Below are 22,562 nucleotides of genomic sequence, written 5' to 3'. Positions count from 1 at the left end.
AACCATTGTTTTTTATCTATATTCAAAGCACTAAACAATACTCTGATCAAAAACAGCTGACATTGACATAATTATAACCTCTAAATGTGTCCAATAGCGATTTCTAATTAAGAAAATTATATTGCTAAGGTTCTTTATCATTAATAATGGACAGAATTGTAAAAATCAGTAAAACGATCAGAAATAATTGGAAGAAGTCTGTTTTAGGTGTAGTAGCTCTATATTACGGTGCGGCGACGATCAAAGAAAAATATGAGTTAGTAAAAAATATATATCAATTTATTTATGAATAGTGCCTTTACCTCGAATGTAATAATTGTATAAATTCGCTTTTAGAATCAACGTATTGATGCGGGCTGCGTGCAAAGAAGCCGTGAAATATGGCGATTCTGTTATTCCTATGGAGAGGAATCCCACTTTGGTCACTGTTATTTTAAATCCCGTCGCAAATAAAAGAAAGGCGAAAAGAGATTTTGAGAAATATTGCGAACCATTGCTTCATTTAGCAGGTTTACAGGTAAATTTAAAAACTTAGGTAATTTACTAATTGATTATGTTATGGTTAACAAATAGAGAATAGCACATATAGTGTATGTGTAGCTCTTTTAAAAACAAGTCTAGAATTCTTTTCCCAGTAAATATTCGTAATTTTAGGTTGTGAAACATCTCATGTTAGACATGGGATTTCCCATACATCCTGTTGGAAAAAGCCTGCAGTGTATTCTGATTACCTTGACAATGTATGTCCACTGTCTCCATGCATGTACAACTCATATGCTGTCAATTAATGTTTGGTATACCGTATACAATAATGAATGCTTTCAGAAATAAAAAAATAAATAAGATGTAGGAACAAAAAGGCATTTTTATAGTTCAGACTTCTACATAATAGTTTATTATTTCTCCATGCAGACTTTGTAGTGCAAAAAGTTATTTGTTTCAAAAATTCCAATGGAATAAATAAATTAATATATGTCATTTTATACAAGGTAATTGGAAATAGGTATAAAAGTTAAAAAGCTCTTGCTGACAAGTGAGCTATGCATTCACCCCTTTAAAGCCTATAAATCTATAACCAATGATCCTGCATATCTATAATTAGGATAGATCACACACAATGTGATAAATATCCATATGACATCAACATGATATAAGAATTTATTATAATTCAAAGTTTGCAGCCATATTCTGCTATAATAGATTGAATCTGTACCTATATAAAAATTCTAGTGTAACTTCATTTTAGGTAGATGTCATACAAACAACATCAGAGGGCAGTGCTAAGGAAATAGTTGAAACTCTCCGTGGAACTGAGGCCATCATCATAGCTGGTGGTGATGGGACATTTTCTGAAAGCATTACAGGTAAATTTTTTTTCTGTATGTTTGGGATTTTGCAATGAAATTGAATCAGGAATCCTAAGGTGGACGATCAAAAGTGTCCAAATTACCAAGTTGAAATAGCAATGGGCATATCTTAAAGTGTGCAGAATAGAGTGAAGGCCACATACCAACAATCAACAAATAGGACACCTTGTGTGTGTGACACCATCTGTTTTTTCATGATGGAAGTAAAAGCATTGAACTAGTTTAAGTCATATGTGGCTCATAATTCAGATAAACATATTTGAGCTTAAGGTTTATTAAATAATAGAACATGAAAAACTTTGAAGAAATTAACAAGAAAAGTGTAAGAAATTTGTGAACATAAACATGTTTTTTTAACAAACTCTTACTGCTGCCCAAGTGGTATTTCGAGATTCTGGTGGTTTAAGGTGGCAGTGTGCAGAGTGTGCGTAGCTTAAGACCTCTTTTAAAGTAGCAAAGCTTAAGGGGTCCAGTGTGCATCTAGGGAGTCTGTCCAGGGGCTGTTACATACAACTATTTTACTAGATCGGGAGGTCAGCATATTGTTAGATAGATTTCGTGAACACTCCATAGAGTATCCAGTTGCTATTGCTTGGTTAATATCACTACTATCTAGATGATTGCGGGTTGGGGTCCCCTATATCATAAATGTATATATGTAGCTGACATTAGGTAACCATGGCCTCAGGTTTGTCGGAGAAACAGTTGCGGATCTTGATTCTAGGCTATGCTATAGTGCTCTTTAACAGTGTCACATAATTTACTCTAATTATTTTAAAGTTTTGTGGAACATTGTAATTTAGACTATTGTATAGTTATAATTGCAACAGCTTACTGAGGATCAATGCACATACTAAGCAGGAGGTAAAGTGCATTTCCTAGACATTTGGTTAGTCAGGTACGCTGTCTTGAAAATTATGTGGACTTGCAACATCCTGTCTGAGAACAATAACTACTGGAGTGTTATTGGATGATGATTTCTTTAATAACTTAGGCTCCAGGGTAATCGCTGCTCATCAGAGTATTTAGTTAGACTCACATAGTCCCGAAAATTAAAATATTTAGGGGATGTACTCTCCATGCAAATGGAGCACACAAATTTGCTCTTAATAAGTTTCATTCAAACAAATATTGTAAAACTTCAATAAGGTGTCTTTAAAAAAGAATTCTTCCAATATTGAAATTTGACAATATACCAAGTTTGACATTTTAATCTAATCATCCAATTAGTCCATCGTCATCAGTTAGATAGATGCCTACTACAAGACATAGGCCTTCCCCAAAAATTGCGACAGTTATGTCTAGTATGTAAAATATTTCCGTTTTCATTTCAGGTTTATTGAGAAGAAATGACGATGCCAACCAATTCCCGCTAGGAGTCTTGCCTCTAGGCCGCACTAACAACTTAGGAAACAGTCTATTTCAAGGTGGAAAAGGCGTGGATAAAGTTAAACAACTAATAGAAGCTTGTATGGCAATAATAGAAGGAAACACACAGTGGAAAGATGCAATGAAAATTGAACCAATGGTTCAGGATGAAGAAACGCCAAGTAGACCTATATATGCAATGACTTCTATAGAATGGGGTGCGTTTAGAGATACATTGGCAAAGAAAGATAAATATTGGTTTTATGGGCCACTTAGAGAATATGCATCATATATATTTAACGGATATAAGGAATCTCTTAATTGGAATTGCAGCGGTGAGTTGAAATATACTCCTCCTTGTTCTGGTTGCAGCAACTGTATGAAGAAACGTCCAGAAGTAAAAAGGAAATGGAGTTTTTTCATGCCAAACACTCAAACAGCCCAAGTTAATAACAGCATAGTTAACCCGGAATGTTCTACATCTCAGGAGATATGTTTTAAAACAAGCGATTTCAGAATTCGACTTGGTAAATTTGGAGAAACAGAAATTCCATCTTTAAGCATAGTACTGGGTCGGAGTAAGTACAGTTACACGGATTTCGTATCTGAAGGTTGGAGAAGAAGCAAAGGTAACAGTGAAGAAGTTCAAACGATTCACGCAAGAACTGTAGAACTTTTGCCTAAGGAGTCCAACACTCAAGCGCTGATGGATATAGACAGAGAGGAGTTTGAAGTAAAACCGGTCAAGATTACTGTGCTGCCTAGTATAGTTAAGCTGTTTTGTAAGCCAAATAAAATGTTAGCTTAAAATTTGTTTTTAAAAGACAAAGATCACACAACTAAATGGGCGCACAACATAAATATACATAGACACCATTCCTTCTTCAGGAATACTGAAAGGAATACTTTTAAGGAATACTGATATGAATTTCTTTTATTAAAAGTAATGTGTCCATATATTATTAGTGTTGAATATAGCGACATCATTTCAGGTGTAAGATGTCTACTTCTGGATACATGTTTACCCCAGTGATATAATATGATGGGTTACATCCAACGTCTTCCGGCGACCATAACATGACCAACTTTATAGGTAAGGTGTATTTAGTTGTAATTCCTTTACTCGAATCATGGATAAAATATATAATCGTTTTATTCTGTCCAGTGACCTACTATAAAGTAAATTCCCCCTCGGAATGTTTAGGAGGCTGTCCCGTGTTGGAAATTATATTCATTTTGCACACATATACAGACAGATACAGTACTGCTATAACCATAAACTCATTTTTTTTATATTTTTTCAATAATATACTGTGAAAAATAAGAAAAACCGACTACAACACAAATATTTAATTATAATAATTACATTACATCATTTGCCTTCTGAATTCCCATATAAAGATTGCGGCGGTGACGTGGACATTTAAAGAACGAACAACTCCTCGCTGAGGTATCTCTACGCAGTGATCCATCAGAGGTAGAAGATCGCAGGGCACACCTTCTTTTTCATGACTAGAAAAATGAAACGGTTTAATTATTTATATTATTATACCCACATCAGAGGTATATTCTAGAAAGTTCTAGTAAAATCGAAATCAAATGTTTATCTTATTTTTTTGACCGGACTCATACTGCTGCCCAAATAACATTTGCATATTCCATGCGTTCAACAACCTTAGTAGTGAAGTTTCAAGGGGCTTCCGGAGGATCCTTGGCTCAGGCCGTTACATACTACAGTTTCATCAGAATGGGAGGTCGCCGAACACTCAGATCGCTTTGGCGGACGCTCCCTGGAGTAACTACTTGGATTGTCTCCCGTCATATATTATGTAAACTTACCCAAGCAATAGAAGAGTTTTCCTCGGAAACTTGAACGTTTGCAGCTGGCAGCTGGAGGAAGTCTGCTCGGCAGCCACCACCGAGTAACCTTCATCTTTCTTCTCCATGAGGTACTGCTTGAGTCCGGAAGGGCGGACTTCTTCTACGTTGATCCATCTTTCCGCGGATACGCTAAATTAATAAATAAAAAAACGTTACTGAATCATCCATTGCAATCATATCGACTATTCGAAGCGTGGGCATATGACGGGCACAGAGTTTCTGCTTCGAAGGGAGACCCGACGGTGGTCTACGTTGACGTGACAACAAAATGAAGATGATTTACAATTCGTAAACGTAAATCCATAAAAATTTATCTTTTTTCGATAGTGAGAAGAACTAAAATATCGGCTTGACTTTTTGATGCAGGCAGATAATATTTTAAGAAACTCAGCGACTTATGGAAGTTATTATAAATGAAATACGTGAGGATTGACTGGTTCGTTGTGGTGAGAAGATGTAAAAAGATTTAAGTTAGATGGAAATACAACACAAGTCAACTTTACTACTTTGATATCAGCTCACAGCATATTCAATAACAAATTAACCAACCAATTATCACATTTTTTTAGTAAACTATCAATTCATGGTTAGAATTCTGCAAATCAAACGTCAATAGTTAGATCTAATCTTCATTTTTTGTCAAGTTTTGGGAATATATTGGTAAAAAAAAATCTGGCTACTAAGTTACAAGGTCATTGAAATCAGTCAGTGAAAACATTATTAAACAAGTTAGTTTAAATGAGCCCTACTCTTAACAATAAATAATACTGGAACCAAATAACTGCACTAAGATAGTGTTAGTTGGGTATAGTCGTATATATAATAAACTAACTATTGACAATAAGTTATTAAATTCAAAATGGACTGAAATATACAGCCAGCTTAACAGAATAACACTATAGAAGCGTGCATCTCACAACACTCATATAACCATGTCCCCGCGACACTAACGCCCTCAACCATGCAATATCCTATATTACTACTTTTTCAAAGATTACCCTACATTTCTAACAGTCATTTCCAAGAGTACACTCGCTTCATCACGTGCATAAAACTAATCAAAATAAATACTCTAATCCGTGATAAGAGTAGTACAAAAATAATAAAGTAAAATTTTAATTATAAAGGGATTTAAATATAATAAAAAAGCAAACTATGACATAAACATTAAGCAAAACAGAACAAAATATACACCTATAGTATTTTGGTGGGTAGGCGACAAAAGTGAGGTGATGAACGAAATGCTTAGAAAAAATTGAAAAGAATAAAATATTTAATGGAATGGAATGGTATAGAAGATGAGTGAAGTAAAACAAACAAAAAGTTATTTTATAAAAATAGTGTGCCCAAGATGGAAAGTATAAGACGCCACCAAAAATGGGCGCCATAAAGAAAAAAAATGATTGCTAACATATATAAGAATATTATTTTCTTACCTCAAACCTTGGAATCGTTTGTCTTGCAAATGGCGTAGACTATCCACGACGTACGTTGTCACACCAAACACCTCACTGGTGCGTGCCAATCCACCCAAGTTTGGCAGCTTGTCGATCAATGATGCCACAACTATCAGGTCACCATTACTGCCCTTTTTGTTAAATAAAAATTATTTATTAACACAAAATCATGAGATTATTTATTTATTTATACTTTATGCTGGTAACAACGGTACCTATGTTTTAGCTGTATTCAAAATTTACCTCTGTCCTACTATCTATAGAACACCTATTTCTCCCATATATTAGAAATTCCCTATACATAAATAATAAGCTGAGGTATCTCGAAAGATTGCTAAACTGAAGTAACAATAGCCAGGGTACGTCGTTGGTGCAACTGATGATGAAGTTGAAAGGTTCTAAAGTGGTGATCATATGCCTATGGATGCAGCTTGTATAGGCCCCCACATGGAGGTGATCTTCAAGGAGAAAGGCCTTGCAGAGTGTTTACCGATTGAAAAAAAGAAGAAACCAAATTTAACTTACCCTTTCGTTGACTTCATACATATTCACATCATTCATATTCTTCCACGGCACATATTTCTTTTGTATCGTACCCTTGAATTCTTCATCGTTAGATTCTTTAATATCTGTTATAAATAAATCATAGAATTGATCATGTCTATTTTCATATTTGGACCATTTGATTCTAAAAATTCTAGACGAATCCTTTACAAATGAATTACCATCTATATTTTGTAGAATTTCCTTAACGAAATTCTTATCAACTTTCTCATTTATATACATTTCACAATATCTAGGTAGGAAGTAATATATGAAACTTGGTAAGAAATCAAGTATTAAATCGAAATCGTTTGCAAAATAATCTCTTTGGAGTTTCTTGAAGCCTTTGTCTGTTTCACTGTCTCTAAATGTTCTACGTATGACTTGTATTGTGAATTCATATTTCTCAGGTTTACCATCATTCATTTCGAAAAGTTTGGCCGCCAGATATTGGGCGTGCAATCTCAAACTAAATATTTGACCCATTGTATGATTAAGCAATATGTTCATAACAAAATCATATTCTTCCATCTTTATTGGACCATGTTCGATTTTGAACTTTATTATCCAATACAATATTATAAACTGTGATGTTAATGGTATATTGTTTGATTTTAAAAGTTCAACTGTTTCCTGTGTAATTTTTATGTCCTGAAATAATTAAAATTCTTAACTTAATATTAATTTATTCATGTGACCCTCCACTTGGATCGTTTACAGGAATGTTTCCCAATATTGGGCCCACGCCCCACAGGAGGGCAACTAGATTGTTAAATAAATCCATTCGAAAATGAACTCGACGTGTGTTTTATGTATAGTAGGCCATAAAAGTCTTCAGGTGGACAACTCGCGTAAGTCATAAGCTTAATTTAAATTTGAATCAGATTTCATTATTTCAGTCACAGGACGACCACTGCTGGAGTTATGTACAAAGGCCTCCACCATAAATTTCCAGAAGAACGTTCGAAAGCGGTTTTAATTTAGCTCCCCTGTTATTTACATCATTATATACTATGCATATATATATATATATATATATATATATATATATATATATATATAAGATAGTACATCAGGAATCTTGCCCTCGACCTACGATCGCGAGTCTCGGACCTATTCCGTTGGACTCCATAAGTTATTTAATATTCCATACATATACAAAGCAAAATAAAAACGCCTAGTTACAATTTCAATGACGGACAACCACAATATGCGTAGTAATAGACTGCAAACCGCAGTGATTGAGAATGAACGAATGGAACGGAATGAAAGAGAAAGGTAGATGGAACTGTAGAGTGAAAGAACGGAGAGAAAGATAATAGTAAGTATGGAAGAAAAGATTAGAAAGAAAAACAGATGTGAAAAAAATATAAGTCCCTGACCCATAAATCAGTTAGGAATACCAAAAAAACACGCGTTAGTTTTTTGTCACCTTTTCTGGAGAACTTATTAATATCATCATCATAAAGATGGCCACGACCTCGCGCTGCTCGCATACAAAGCATAACCCTTCCGTGGTTCTCTGACTTTGAGTCTTTTTATAATCCATTCGCTGCCAAGCCCAAATTATATGAAGTCATCCCTATTGCCATTTATATTTTGCGCGTTATTGTTTACCAAAACCCTGTTATTTCTTGGTAAGAGCACATATACTATCATCCAAATTAATTAAGAAGCAGAAAACCAAAGACGAGTATACTCGTCTTTGGCAATGGGAAGGCAAAAGGACTCTATATCCTTTTGCGTATTTGCGTACATTTTAGTAGGAAAACAAATAATCACCCAGATCGATAAATAAAATAATGAAAATGCAATAAAACGAGACACAGCATTCTGTAAATTGGCAACACTTAGAAATTCCCTATTGTCGATTACAGTGCCTCGGCAGATAACGGGATAATATAGTACCGCGTATTTTTATTTCACTTCGAGCTGAGTAACTGCGACACCATTTATCAATAATCGCAATAGTTTTGTAGAGTTCATATTAACAAATTATTAGTTGTAATATAATGTAATGTAATGATAAAATTTTGAACAAGTTTTGCTCAGTTTGCTTATTCAAAAGCCTGCATGTTATATATATTTAAAGTAGGACGAGTATACTCGTCTTGGGAATGCGCGACACCCTGCCGAAGACGAGTATACTCGTCCTTGGGTAGCGAATGGGATAAATATAATAAAAAAAGAAAGTGAAATATAGTATACCTTGAAAATGAAGTATAGAGCTATATACCACTCCAAACAGATCCTCACGCTGGGCTGATGAGGAACCAATCCTAAAATCTTCATGCACCAAGCCGCTGTCGACTCCATATTAACTTCTCTCGACTTCAACATTATCATAAGAAATGTTTGCATCGCCGTCAATAAAGTACGGTGCGTCTGCGAGTTTCCGTGGTAGCGATTTTTATGGAAGAACATCAGATTTATTTTATTTATCATGAAACTGTTTATTGCGCTCAAAATTTCAGGATCTACGATCTTGCTCAATACACAGTACGACAAGTACTGTATATGAAAATTAAAATGTACATCGAAACTGAAATAGAATGTGAAAAAATCATTTTTATACTATATATTATTATTCCTATTATTACATAAGATCATTTACCTAGTGGGGAGGGGGTTACTCATGCCGTGTCTACCTATCTCAACGACCTTGGGAAGATCAAGTCAAGGTTTGACCAGTCATCGTGGCTATCTTTGAGAAATCTTGCAGTTGGAGCCTATAGGCTGATATGATAGTGATGGTGATCATTTCCATCATAAGAAGCCAGAAAAACTCAATTTCATGTCTAGAATTAAATTGAACTTCTCTATCTCTCACAAAACGCACGCCGTTTTTATTTGTCACTTTCACGACATCCTATAAACAGTAGAAGAAGAAAAGTAGTAGTAGAAAAGATAAGAACGCAAATAAAAAAAACTGAAAGAAATATTTTGTAAACAGTCGTGTGGCCAAGACAGAGAAGTACAAGAGGAAAAGGGTTCCATAAAAATCAGTACTAGAGCAATTCATTCATAAGCTTTATTATCACAAGTAAGAAAAGGACCAATATTTAGCCACTTCCGCACATGCAGTGGTAGTCGTGCAACAAAGTGCACCGCCCGCCAGCCCGCTGATAAATGAGCATGCGGCAAACAATATGAATTACACAACTACCACCGTTTAATCACTCAATACGTGTTTCACCCCTCCACGGGGAATCCTCAGGAATAATGTTACACCGATTAGTGCCAAACACAGAGTCAAAATTATAAAAAATCCTATTTTGTTTTTTCATGAACTTTTAAACACTTAATGGATTCAGGCGTTACATTGCGGAAGTCCATCCTAAATAAGAAAGGACCAATATCTAGCCACTTCCGCACATGCAGTGGTTGTCGTGCATGAAAGTGCACCGCCCGCCAACCGAGACTCGGTGTTTAGCACTAATCGGTGTAACAACTCCTGAAGATGCCCCGTGGAGGGGTGAAACACGTGTTGAGTGAATTTACGGTGGCGGTTGTGTAGTTGGCATTGTCTGTCGCATGCGCATTTACGAGCAGGCTGGCGGGCGGTGCACTTTCATGCACGACAACCACTGCATGTGCGGAAGTGGCTAGATATTGGTCCTTTCTTATTTTTAAACACTTTACAAGGTAGAGACTTGAAAGTGTATTGTAATGTATGTAGAGTAGAGTAGCTCAGTGGTAGAGCACTGAGTTAAGCAATCATAGGTCATGGGTTTGATTTCCAGAAAACAATGTCATATAATTCACAATGTGCAATAATTATATAAAATTGCCACAGCTCATAAACAATTTTCTTTTGGTAGCTGCATTCTCTGCATACCATAATACCCCACTGCAAATGACAACCTGCTTCACAAGCGCAGCGATTGTGGTATAACCTATCATAGATATCTTTGGGGAAGACCCAAGCCTTGAAGTGGACATCTATGGGCCGAAACCACGATATGATATATAAAGATTCAACATGGCAAGTAATCAAACAATTGTTTTTTAAAAACATCTTGGTCATATTGTATAAGATCATTTATAATTTAATCACCCAGCAACACTGCTGAAGAAAAAATCAGTAGAAACTAATAAAAAAGTATATCATAAGTTTCAGTTTTATCAGAGATCCCTTTTTGGTCCAATTTTTTGACCCTATTTTTAAAGGATTCTGATCTCTTGACTTTAAGCTAAAAACCTGGCGAGGATCGACTCCCCTGGAGATTAAATTAAAACTAAAGCAATCATCATCTGATACCCCTTGAGTTCTAGGATAAGACAAGGATGTTTGCACAGTCTTACTTATTCACTAAACTGAATTCTAAAAAATACAGATTATCTCCTTTGTTTATAACGATCTTACCTTTTGTTGTCTATGCCATATTTTGATTGATCTAGGATCTCAATTGAAAGGTTGTCTGTGATTCTAAAACAAAAAACCTGTTTTAAAACCTTTAAGTTGTATTAAGGCTTGCTTATGTTAAGTTATTCTCACCTTTGATCCTTCCTAGGTATTGGTGAAAAAAGTATAATCTCACATAGAGCATAGACTATTGTAATACATTTTGAAATATCTTTACCGTTTATTGCGCTAATTAAAGAGAATAATGGAGTATTCTTCATGGTACCATATTCAATTATTTTCAGCCAGTATGACAATAAGACTTTTTTATATGTTGGATGACTTAATAATATATCATCTGTTATTATATCAACAAATTCTTTCATACATACAGAGTACTGATTGTTAGATTTCAACTCCTCTATTTCCTTCCACATCCTTTCTAAAAACGCTATCTGATCTAATTCCAGTTTCAATAACAATGGGAACACCTTTGCCATTATCTTTAAAATCCACACCAGACAACCGAAACCACCACATTCCGCTGCATTATATATAAAATCTATAAACTCCTTTGTAACATTTTGTTGGCGAGTCGCAATAACAATGTATAAAACTTCACAGTATCTTTCATACAATATATTTTTTAGTCTGCCATTTGTTTCTTTACTACTCTCTTCCAATCCTAAAGACTTTGAAAGACCCATGAAACTGTCCAGGTCAAATATATTTCTATCGTTATGTATTATTAATGGACATGACAACAAAGCGCACAAAATATGAATGGCTAATATATTTTTTTCTATGGCAACATCGCTATCTTTAAGAATTAGGATACATGAATCATATACATTGAAGACAACATCTGTGGCATTGAAATCAAATAAAACATCAAGCATTTGTCTTAATCTTTCGAAAAGTTTTTTTATTTCTTCCATAGACAATTTTGTATCACTTTCTAAAAGGCTTATAAGGTATTTTAAAACAATTTCATGGACGAGTTTCATAATAGAGCCTATATTTTCTAATGCTGTGTAATCTTTTCCAAAGGTCTTATTAAAGATGTTTAAAAGAGAAATTAAATCTTTAAAACAACTACTCTTGTCTGTGATTTGGGACTTGGTGACTTCTTCAATGTTCGATACCATCCTTTTGAATATTGTTAATAAATCTGCAACATTGACTGGATGTGTTTCGATATAGAATATTCCAAAATCAATATTTTTCTCTACAGTTGTCATTAATGTAAATAATGATTTTATGTCATTGGACGGTATCAGAGTGTTTTCTTTTAAATACATCAGTAAAGGATTGCTATTTCTGCTTTCTTCTGAATATGAATCAAATTGGAAATACGAATATAGGTTTAAATATTCCTTCCAGTGAAATCCACGGCAACAGTTACCAACTAAATGTGAAACATTTAAACGTACCGCTTTACGCAGTAGAATATTATTGCAGGGTATTTTTAAAATATTCAAAATTGTTTCTGATATATCCGACTGATCATAACAGTTTAAAAGATCTTTACGAACAGTTGCAAGAACCTCACTTATATGAAACAGTGGCACGGGTAGCCATTTAATATCTGGTATTATTTTTAGAAAACTCATAACTGTATTTACATTTGACAACACTGTAGATAATTTACTTTTAAGTGCATTATAATTTGTGTTTTTATCAAACAAGTAGGTGTCATTTAATGCCTCTAAAAGAACCTTTGCTTCAGAGTCCTCATACAATTTTGTTCTCAATCTATATTCAATGCATTTTAAGCGAACCTGGGTATTTTCATGTTTTAATCCCAGATTAAAAATGCTATTTAACCAACATTCGGGCATACTTTGTAAAGTATCCAACAGTCTTAATGATGGCAATACAATATTACTTTGTTTCTCTTCCAAACTATCTAGGAGTATAAAAAAATTATCCCATATTAATTTTTGTTCAACATGATTATCATTGTTCCATTCAAATATGATTTTGTTCTGTGATTTAACATGGGCATCTTTTTTAAGGTATGTTAAATAATCTAATGCCCTCTTGGCAAGGTAGACGGACATTCTTCTATGCAATGACTCGGATAATAAACCCTCTGAGATAAACTCCCAAAATTTGTCTTTAAAAACTATATCTGATTCTAGATTTACGCCTTTACTATCTACATTAGGCAGGTAGTAATCAGATAAACAACTCAATGTTTTAAGGGCAATGTCTAGATTACTGTTAGGATTTATAATGCATTTCCATATTCTGTCTAATATACTGTAACCATGTAAACCTTTGAACAACAGAGGAACAATAGTGGTAAGAAAATACCCTTTTAATTTATCATGATTGCTGTATAAAATATTTTCCAATGGCGCCTCCAAAAAGGGTAAAGATAATATTTTATTATTATTTATGACTGCTTCAAAGATGCTGCTACAGATTCTTAAATGAAGCAGAGCTCTACAGAATTTTTCATCATCGTTAGTTGACGATGTGATTGGTTGTGTGGGTAAATCTATATTGCATAAAATTTGTTGTACTAAATGTTCCGATTTAGATATTAAACTGTTTGGATTAAGTGACAATACAATGTTAACTATTTTACATATATTATCTACGTTATCTTCCTCTACATTGTTTAATAATTTACTTACAAAATTATACTCGGTATCATTCTCGCACTCGGAGTCTTCCCGCGAGTTAATTAGTTGTTTATATTTTAACAAATGTATTGCATTTCTTAGATGACTGTCGGCAAAATTAGACCGCTCCATTATAGTAGCCAATCTACAATCAATAATTTCTTCGTCCAAGTCAAGCAAATCCATAAAAGATAGTAATTCACCAGCGGGAAACATTTTGAACTCACTATATGTTTTAACAATCACTTCAAAAATAATTCTAACTAGAGGTCCATGTGTTTTTGTTAACGTAAAATATCGATCAACGACTTGTCAAAAAGTAAATACGATAAATCGATTTTATTACAAGTGATACTATCAGATATGCCTCAGACTTTCAGTATTGTTTGTGGATAAGGCAGAGGCTCGCTTAAGCTAACTTATTTAACTAAGTTGCTTTAACCAATGAAGAAGAGATTGTAACTTATGATTGGATTAGATTAAGATTAGCCTAAGATTAACTTGGCTAGATTTATTTGCCATGAGGCACTCCGACCCAAATATTGTCTAAATAAACACAATTTCATTTGAGACCTTAAAAAAATAATTTCTTGTAGTATTTTAGGTAATTCGGAGTTTTAAAATAAATAGAAAATTATTTAAAATTTTTAAGAGCGTGTTACAAATTAAAAAAAATGAACTCTGCAATTAAAATAAAAAAGAATTACGACCTGTTCCATTTAATTATGATCTTATTATGACGACTTAAGGCCACATGGTTGACGTTTAGTGCGACCCTCCGCCATGACCAGATGTTAACAACGGTATTCTTTATATTATATTTATCTGAACGTTTTTGCACTGTTTAGCTCAGACGTGGTTGTGGAAAAGAAGCTAAACGGGCAAATATCGTCTACACCTGCAGGACTATTGTATGATGTCCCGCCTCCGATGTCCTGTCACAAATGGATGACTGAATCTAAATTTGTCATTTATTACACAAAAAGCATTTCCCTAACTCATTTTTACTCCAACAAAGACGCCTAAGACCATATTTGCAACTTTGAACAAAGAGAAGACGTGATTGTAGCTAAGACATGATTTCGTTTAGTATATATAATCTTCTAACCTAACTTCTATGGCTACCAATATCCTTTGAAATAATTTATATGGTGGAACGCAGAGTTTAGTCAGACTTGAATCCACAAATGAGATAACGATGAATTGACACTTGAATACGAAATAATTTGGTTACCGCCCTGGTATGAACTCAATCTATAATAAAAACAGCATACTTAAATTTCTATACATTCTTTAAAAATAAGTTTAGGGTTTTTTTTATTAAAGTACACATATATTGTTTATAATTATTATATAATTAGCATCCAAAAAATATTTTTTTTTTTTATTATTGTCATACTTGAATGTAGTTAGGTTTTAATATAAATAATTTCTTCTAATTTTTTGTTAACAGCAGTGCATTTCTAAGTCAATCTTGAAATATTTTTTAATCATATGACACAATGTTATGTATTACAAATATCTAAAAAAAATTCTGTTATTGCTAATAATTCCAAAATCGATTACAAATAAATTGTTCTCTGTGTGAAACCAACTGATCTTGTTGACACTCTGTATTGGCATAGGTTAAAAATTAATAAGTCACAAAAAAAATAGGAAAAAAATTCCAACATTCATTGAATTGCTTGTAAAATATTTTCGTAATAATGGTTGTATGTTTTATTTAGTTATCAATTCATTTAGTGGTAATTAAAGCCTTTTTGTCCTAGTTTTACAGTGTAGCTGCGTTGAACTTAGATAAATATGGAAGATAATTCCTCCACCGATGACGAAGTTAACGATTCACCTTTAAGTCCTAAATTAGGTGGAAAAAAGTTAAAATTAAACGATGGTAGCTCACACGACAGCGTTAACGGTGAAGGTAATAAGAAAATATTATTGATTATCGTACCAGCTTTTTAAAAAGTAAATAAATGTAATAAATCCGTTTTATTCAGGTTCGGGAACTAATAATGATAAAGACGAGGTAGTAGACAGTGGGATATCGGCTGATAAGTCAGAGAGCACGAGCAGCGATGATCATTTGTCGGCTTCGGGACCGTCGAACGAGTTAGTAACTGTCGGAACATCAGATAGGGTGGTGCAGGCCATACTATTGAACATTCGCCAGTCAAGACGTGAGAGAAACTACAGAAAGAGAAAGACTCCGGACAGAGACTCAGATAATAATGATTCCTCCAGGGACTCTGATGATTTATCTACTGATGAAAATGTTGTACCACAGTCGACCGGTGAAACCGGGAATAGTTCAGAAAGAGAAAGTGATGATATGCAACAACTCATGACAACGTATTCCGAAGGGTCACCAAGTGCGTAAGTAAAGTTTTGTCTTATTATCTTATTATTGTGTTTTACTATTTATTTTTGTGGGTATTTAAAATATATTATTAATATCTTCATAATTTTTAATTACATAGCTCTATCTATAGCTAATCACAGATTATATCAACTTTAAACTTACCCAAACATCCTAAATAGAGGTCTAATAATGGTTTTTAAGAAATATATCCAATATCAGCGGTGTGAAACTAATAGCTGTCTGTGGCCCAAGGTGAACATTTTTTCGTAATATATTGATTCAAAGTCTGAATAAAATAGAAATGTGATTAACAAACAAAATCACATTTTAGACCAAACAAAAATACATTTGATACACCTAAAGTTAAGTATTGTTTATTTGGCCAAAGTTAGATATTGAGTTTGACACCCTTGCATTAGATATATAGTTAATGTCAACCACCTTAATTTTTACGTTATACAAAATACTGGAGTATTCTTTCATACAATTGTATCTAAAATAATATGAATATTTACAATAAAATTTGAAGTTTCATATGAAATATGTAAAATTTAAATTTCTATTATTAATTATGGAGCTGTAGTAGGCCAGCGGTAGATTGCCATACCACTCTATTACGGAAATCAGCCTGAAAAGACAAGATAGGCCTTTGATAGAGATACAGAGACTTGTAATCATAGGTTAAATTCCCAGGATACAATTTTATGTAATTCACACTTGTGCATTAATTATATAAGATTGCTATTGTACACAAAATAGTTTCAAGATGGTGGGCAGCTGCGTCCTCTGTATTGCTCTACAGAGAATGCAGATGCCCATCATCTCATAGCATAATACCACACTGTAATCACCAACCCACTAGGCAAATGTCGTAATTATGGTATATTTCTCTATAGATATCTCCAGGGAAGGCCTTGGAGTAGGTGTCTATGACCATGTATACTGTAGTAGAACAAAATGACACCTACTACCTTTATATTGATACTATCTGATCCCAAAAATGTTTCAAAATAGTTTTTAATTAACAAATAAAAAATAAGGGTTGGTCATAGAAGGGTGAAAATTTAGGGTTGTATGTATTTTTGTATGCTGTATCATAAAAAAATAAAAACAAACATTTTTGTCTAAAAAATGAAAAAAATTAAAATAGGGGTGGGCCACCCTTAACATATAGGAGGATGAAAATAGATGTCTGATTCTCCACCCTGGACGACATTGATATGATGAATGCATACTCTACATATATTTCTATATATATATACATATATATATATATATATATATATATAGGAACTAGACAAGGAACAATTATGTTTTAATTGTTTCACATATAAACACTACATTTGCAACATTCTCTGAAATGCTAGAAGGTAGAGCAATCCTTTATTAGCCCCCAGACTGCCTTAAATAACTCTCATTAATTTGAATTTTGATGAATTTATAAATATTGCCATAAATTATGTAGAAGTACTTACATGTACATTGAACATTGCTAAACTTCATTTCAAAACAAGCAACTGTTGAGTATCTTCCTGGCTCTTTCTTTTTGTATATGCTATTACAAGTACTTTCAAATTGTCAATCAACATAAAATGTCGGCAGGTTGGTCCCTTCAGGTAGCTACCGCTGGCTTGAAAGGCAGTATTACTGAAAAGAGCCAGCGAGAAACTTGACAGTTGCTGTTTACAAATATAGTTTTATAAAGAGCATGCAACAATAATTAGCTACCTAAGTCAGCATCAACAGTGTGAAGTCTTGAAGAAAGACATTTTGAATTTGAATTTATGTAATGTAAAATCAACTCTAGTGATATATATTATAAAGTGACTTTTAATTTGCAGAAGCTCTTCTTCCAGTAGTAGTACTTCATATACAAACTACAGTTTTGATAGTAATGATATAGTTAGGTTTCAATCGGTGGACACAAGTGAAGATGAGGGAGTTTGGTCTAGATCCAACGCTGTGAATGAAGAGGAATTTACGGGCACACCGCCTGAAGTACTGCTGAAGCAGAGACCAAAGCATAACTATATTATTTTAAGAGGTAAATACCATTATAATTTTTATATTAAAAAGCTATTTACACATAATGATTGGTTATAGGTGCAAAAGCCTTAAATGTGTTGACAAATAACTTTTCCTAATAGTATCAGGCGTTACCTCGCGGAAATCCATCCTGACTAAGAAAGGAACTGTGGGAGTCGTATATACACTGACGTGATGTCTGAATGAATAATAGGTGTAAGATTTTGTGGGCGAGCGTAGCCGACGGGCGAACTTAGTGTGCCGAATTAGTGCAGCGGGCACATGCACGCACCGGTGACGCGGGCGCAGACCTTTTGTTACTTTTGTTTCATTTGTTTCTTTTGTTTCTTTTATTTCTTTTGCGCCTTTGTTCTATTGCCCGCTTTCACTCGGTCGCGGAGCACATTGCGCCCCAGAGTCCTACGACGAATGCACGTCCTTTTTGCTCGCACTCAAGCGCTAATAAAAATTTGTTCGTGTGTTAAATAAATTGATAAAGTGTTACAAACGTCTTTTAATAAGACACAAAACTCTTTAGAACTAATCAGGAATAATAAGGAATAGTAAAGAACTAATCTAGCTACTTCCGCCCGCGCCGAATTAACTCGGTGTTTGGCACTGGTCAGTCTAACATCTCCTGAAGATGCCCCGTGGAGGGCTAAAACACGAGTAGAGTGAATTAACGGTGGTAGTTGTGTTTCGCATTGTTTACCACACGCGCTTTTATCAGCGGGCTGGCGGACGGTGCACTTCATCGCACGACTACTGCTACATAGCGGAAGTAGCTATATAGTAGTTCTTTTCTTAAATAACTTTTTTTACTGATAATATATATAAGAGGTGACCAAGCTCCTTAATAGTTCAAGCCATTGTTCGAAATTTGAAATTTTTCGCATTTAATGCGCATTTAAAACACGCAAATATTTTTTTTTTTACAAAAATTATATTTATTGTAATTATATGTCAAAAGTGCAAAATATGTGCATTGAAGTTTGTTATAATGGCATACGTATATGACAGCACTCCTAATAATACTTAAGATGCGGGTTAAATTTAAATATTGAAATAATTAGACAATCAATCGGTGCCAAAAAACGGTGCAAAGAGTCGCATGTGACCCACGGGCCGCGGCCACGGCTAAATGTTTACTAATTTAAAATCCATATGAGTCAAGTGATATATCGTCTCGTCCGAAATACAGCGCTATGTATAGACGAAGGTCTTTGACCAATGTGTGTTGCCAGTGATGATGTATGGATCCGTGATGTGGTGGCTTATGATGGACCTTAAAAGGTTTAAGGTCACCAAGAGAGCTATGATCAGAGCTTCAGGATCAAATGAGTAGATTCAAAAAACCAAGGTTACATAGTGGCACTGGGTATGGCACATAGATCATGGAACTGGTGACGACCACGAGCCAGTGGACTCGGCGTAGATCATTCCCCCCCTCACTAGGTGGACTGATGAAATTTTTAAGGTCCCTAGAAGTAACTGGATGCGGGCAGGGCATGACCCGTCATCGTGGCTGGCTTTGTGGAGGGGGGGGGGGGTGTCTTTGCTTCTCAGTGGGCGTATATATGTTGGGCGTATACTAGTGCATATATATAAATGATATAAAAATTGCATGTATGTCTCATTTGCTGTCAATTAATGTGTGGTCATCCTACACGTGGATACAATATCCAAATAAATGATTCCAGAAATAATTAGCAATGTAATGATAATATAGTAAAAAATAGCGTTACTACATGTTTAAATTAATTGTGCTTTTTATGATTTGTGGGAGCTTACCCAAGCCGTGTTTACTAGTCTCAACTGCCTTTGGAAGAAGCAACGTAGGTAGACCGTCCATCAGGTGGATCACGTGTTAGTCAAGTTTGCTGGCTGCGCAAGACCAAAGTGGTGATATTTGGAGTAGGCTTATCCCTTGCAGTGACCATCTATCGGCTGATATTATGATGATATTTCTTGCTTAGTATAGGTCAGCTAAAAATGGGTGGTAGATGTGGCGTTTAAAATTAAGAAGATGTAAAAATAAACTTTTTGTTTGTAGAAATAATAAATCGTGAGATGGGACTGACATTTCCCTGCGGTAAAACGACGCAGAGCGATGTGATGTTCGAGCAGAAGTTCTACGGGTCCCTGCACGCCGTGTACAGGCTTAAGAAACTTCATCACCTCAACAAGCACACTGGTTGTGTCAACTCTATAAATTTTCATCCGGAGGGTAAGTCTACCTGTCCACTGTCTTCTGGCCCAAGACTGTTAATTAGTTATTGCATTCGTAAGGTATGCCCTGCAACTGGTCACTGTGAAAACACTTTTATAATTATACTGATTATTCTATATCATTCCAGCTCTTTTGGGTCTTACTCAAAGGCAGCATTCATTGTGATATATTTTCATCTCTTTCTATTTGATGATGTTACAACTCTGCAGGTGATAAACATCTGCATATTGGTAATTGGGTCGTCACTCTAATTTTTATTCCAAGATCGACGTTTATTGGTTTTATTAATGGTTAATATTTTTTTTTTGATATATAAAAACGCAATGAATATTCAAGCGACACTCTCTATATATGTTGAAAGTAATTGGCCTGTCGCATTAGAGAAATAAAATAATGTAACCCCTTTTTTAGGCCCTCGCTTTTCCCTGATTATGTGGGAGGCGGGGGGAGAGGTAAATATTTTTTTTAGAATTTATAAATTTTATTTATCTTTATCCTGTCATTCTTCAGGATCTCTTTAATTCATCACATTTTGATTTCCTTTCGCACATCACCTTATTTCTCTTATCACTATTCTTTTTTGTATTTAACTCTCTTTATTAACAATTTTTAATTTACAAATATTTATTTGTAACTTTACTATTTATTTATCTATTAAACTACATTGAGAGTTAACCACTTCTTTGCAGAACTTTAGGAGTGTATGGACTCTTTCCTCTTCTGTTTTCTTACCAGTAGGCTGCAAATATGCAGCTCGAGATGAAAGTGTAACATATTTCAGTGATCACTTTATACAGGCTGATTGGAAATAGGTGCAAAACATTAAAGATATTTGCAGATAAATTAGTTAGACAGTTTTTTCAAGCAATATGTCAGATAAATATTTGTCTGTGTGTTTGGCACTAATCGGTGTAACATTACTCCTAAAGATGCCCCGTGGAGGGGTGAAACACGTGTTGAGTGATTTAACTGTGGTAGTTGTGTAATTCGCATTGTTTGCCGCATGCGCATTTATCAGCGGGCTGGCGAGCGGTGCACTTTATTGCACGACTACGACTGCATGTGCGGAAGTAGCTATATATTGGTCTTTTTCTTTCTTAGGATGGACTTCCGCAAAATAACGCCTGATTCCATTAGATAAATATTTTTTTATGTATAGTACTAAGTCTGCTGGAACAAGCAAGTAAACAATAATTATGTATATTGTTATTTATTATTTTTGAAACCATAGAGTTTTGGATTGTATACAAATTGACAGAAAATGAGCCAATTGTCATGAGTGATTATTCCACGATGCCTCGAGGAAGGTCCTCATTTGAAGTGCCTCTGCAGGCCATCTCCTGGCGTCGGGATCGGACGACACGAACGTGGTGGTGTGGGATTGGGCGCGGAACAAGGCGCTGCAGACCATCAAGACCGGCCACAAGTCCAATGTCTTCCAGAGCAAGTTCCTGTACCTGAACGCCCGCAGTCAGCTGAACATAGTAACATGCGCTAGGGATGGCCAGGTAAGAGTTCCTCAGAAACCAAAAGAAGAATATGGAATTACAATTGTGTCCAAGGTGCATTGACGTCTATGCTAAGGTCATTGGGAGATGCTTGATCCAGGCCCCTTCCAACCGGTCTTATCGGAAATTTAGTAGGCTTATGTCCAACAGTGGATAGAATACTACTACTACTACTACTACTCCGCTAGCTCAGTGACCCAAAGTGGGTCTTGGCCATTGGTTGACATTCAATTCGCGCAAGTCTGCCTCAACGCGCTCGATCCAGCGATACCTGGGTCTACCCACTGGTCTTCGACCCCTCGGTTTTTCAAGGTACGCTACCTTCACGCTCCGATCCGATCCCATTCGCTCCAAGTGACCAAGCCAGCGGATTCGTTAAGCTTTATATTCGCCAATGATATTTGGCTGTGCTACTAAAGTCTCAATTTCGGCATTCTTTCGGAGCCTCCAAGATCCGTCTTGATTTTTCGCTGGTCCCAAGATCTTCCGCATGATTTTGCGTTCCGTCACTAGCAGTTTTTGTTCTTCTTTCAAAGTTAGCGTCCAAGCTTCACAGCCATACATCAATATTGGTCGTATTACGGTTTTGTAGATACGGAACAGTGGATAGAATAGATGATGATATTCAACTTTAACATACGTATCCCAGTCAGATGGGCAAATTTCGGAAAACTTCGTAAGAACTCTTCAAAAGTACTGCAATGTCTGTTACCGGTGATGACTTATGGATCTGAGACGTGGTGTGGTGTGGTTATCTACGTTGTGCTTTATAAGAAGGCTAAAATCACCCAGAGAGCAATGGAAAAGGCCATGCTCGGAGCTTTGCTGCGAGATCGAGGAACGAGG

At 35.1% G+C, this 22,562-nt stretch overlaps 3 protein-coding genes across 8 annotated transcripts in view; 2 read left to right on the top strand and 1 right to left on the bottom strand.

The window, feature by feature from the left end:
* Positions 1-56: 56 nt before the first annotated feature.
* LOC137932933 (acylglycerol kinase, mitochondrial-like) lies at positions 57-3,595 on the top strand. Its single transcript, XM_068776622.1, has 4 exons — positions 57-256; positions 337-517; positions 1,247-1,364; positions 2,702-3,595. The coding sequence occupies exons 1-4, from the start codon at positions 147-149 to the stop codon at positions 3,541-3,543; spliced, it is 1,251 nt and encodes a 416-aa protein (XP_068632723.1). The 5' UTR covers positions 57-146; the 3' UTR covers positions 3,544-3,595.
* Positions 3,596-4,071: 476 nt separating this feature from the next.
* On the bottom strand, positions 4,072-17,515 carry LOC137933077 (probable methyltransferase TARBP1). 3 transcript variants are annotated; one of them, XM_068776846.1, is made up of 7 exons: positions 17,429-17,515; positions 10,983-11,045; positions 8,825-9,158; positions 6,599-7,267; positions 6,053-6,204; positions 4,575-4,745; positions 4,072-4,247 (listed from the first exon to the last, which is right to left on the bottom strand). In XM_068776846.1, the coding sequence occupies exons 1-7, from the start codon at positions 17,434-17,436 to the stop codon at positions 4,103-4,105; spliced, it is 1,542 nt and encodes a 513-aa protein (XP_068632947.1). In that variant the 5' UTR covers positions 17,437-17,515; the 3' UTR covers positions 4,072-4,102. The 3 variants fall into 3 exon arrangements, with proteins under 3 accessions (XP_068632947.1, XP_068632945.1, XP_068632946.1); XM_068776844.1 differs by lacking the exon at positions 17,429-17,515 and adding an exon at positions 11,115-13,857; XM_068776845.1 differs by lacking the exon at positions 17,429-17,515 and adding an exon at positions 13,607-13,708.
* Positions 15,210-22,562, top strand: part of LOC137933078 (DDB1- and CUL4-associated factor 8) — a 20,757-nt gene continuing 13,404 nt past the window's right edge. For 2 of the 4 annotated variants that reach the window (XM_068776850.1, XM_068776848.1), the window contains exons 1-5: positions 15,220-15,515; positions 15,592-15,967; positions 17,795-17,997; positions 20,032-20,205; positions 21,541-21,716. In XM_068776850.1, the coding sequence (XP_068632951.1) occupies positions 15,398-15,515; positions 15,592-15,967; positions 17,795-17,997; positions 20,032-20,205; positions 21,541-21,716 (1,047 nt within the window). In that variant the 5' untranslated portion in view covers positions 15,220-15,397. Of the gene's footprint in view, positions 15,516-15,591; positions 15,968-17,794; positions 17,998-20,031; positions 20,206-21,540; positions 21,717-22,562 lie in introns of all 4 variants that reach the window. The other 2 variants (XM_068776849.1, XM_068776851.1) reach the window with 2 other exon arrangements.

This window comes from Battus philenor, unplaced genomic scaffold (assembly GCF_028537555.1).
Source record: "Battus philenor isolate CCGP_79_NKW_IND1 unplaced genomic scaffold, ilBatPhil1.0.hap1 SCAF_12, whole genome shotgun sequence".
Classification (NCBI taxonomy): Eukaryota; Metazoa; Arthropoda; class Insecta; order Lepidoptera; family Papilionidae; genus Battus; species Battus philenor.
Note: the sequence above shows the minus strand (reverse complement) of the source record. Positions and strands in the feature narration are given on the sequence as shown.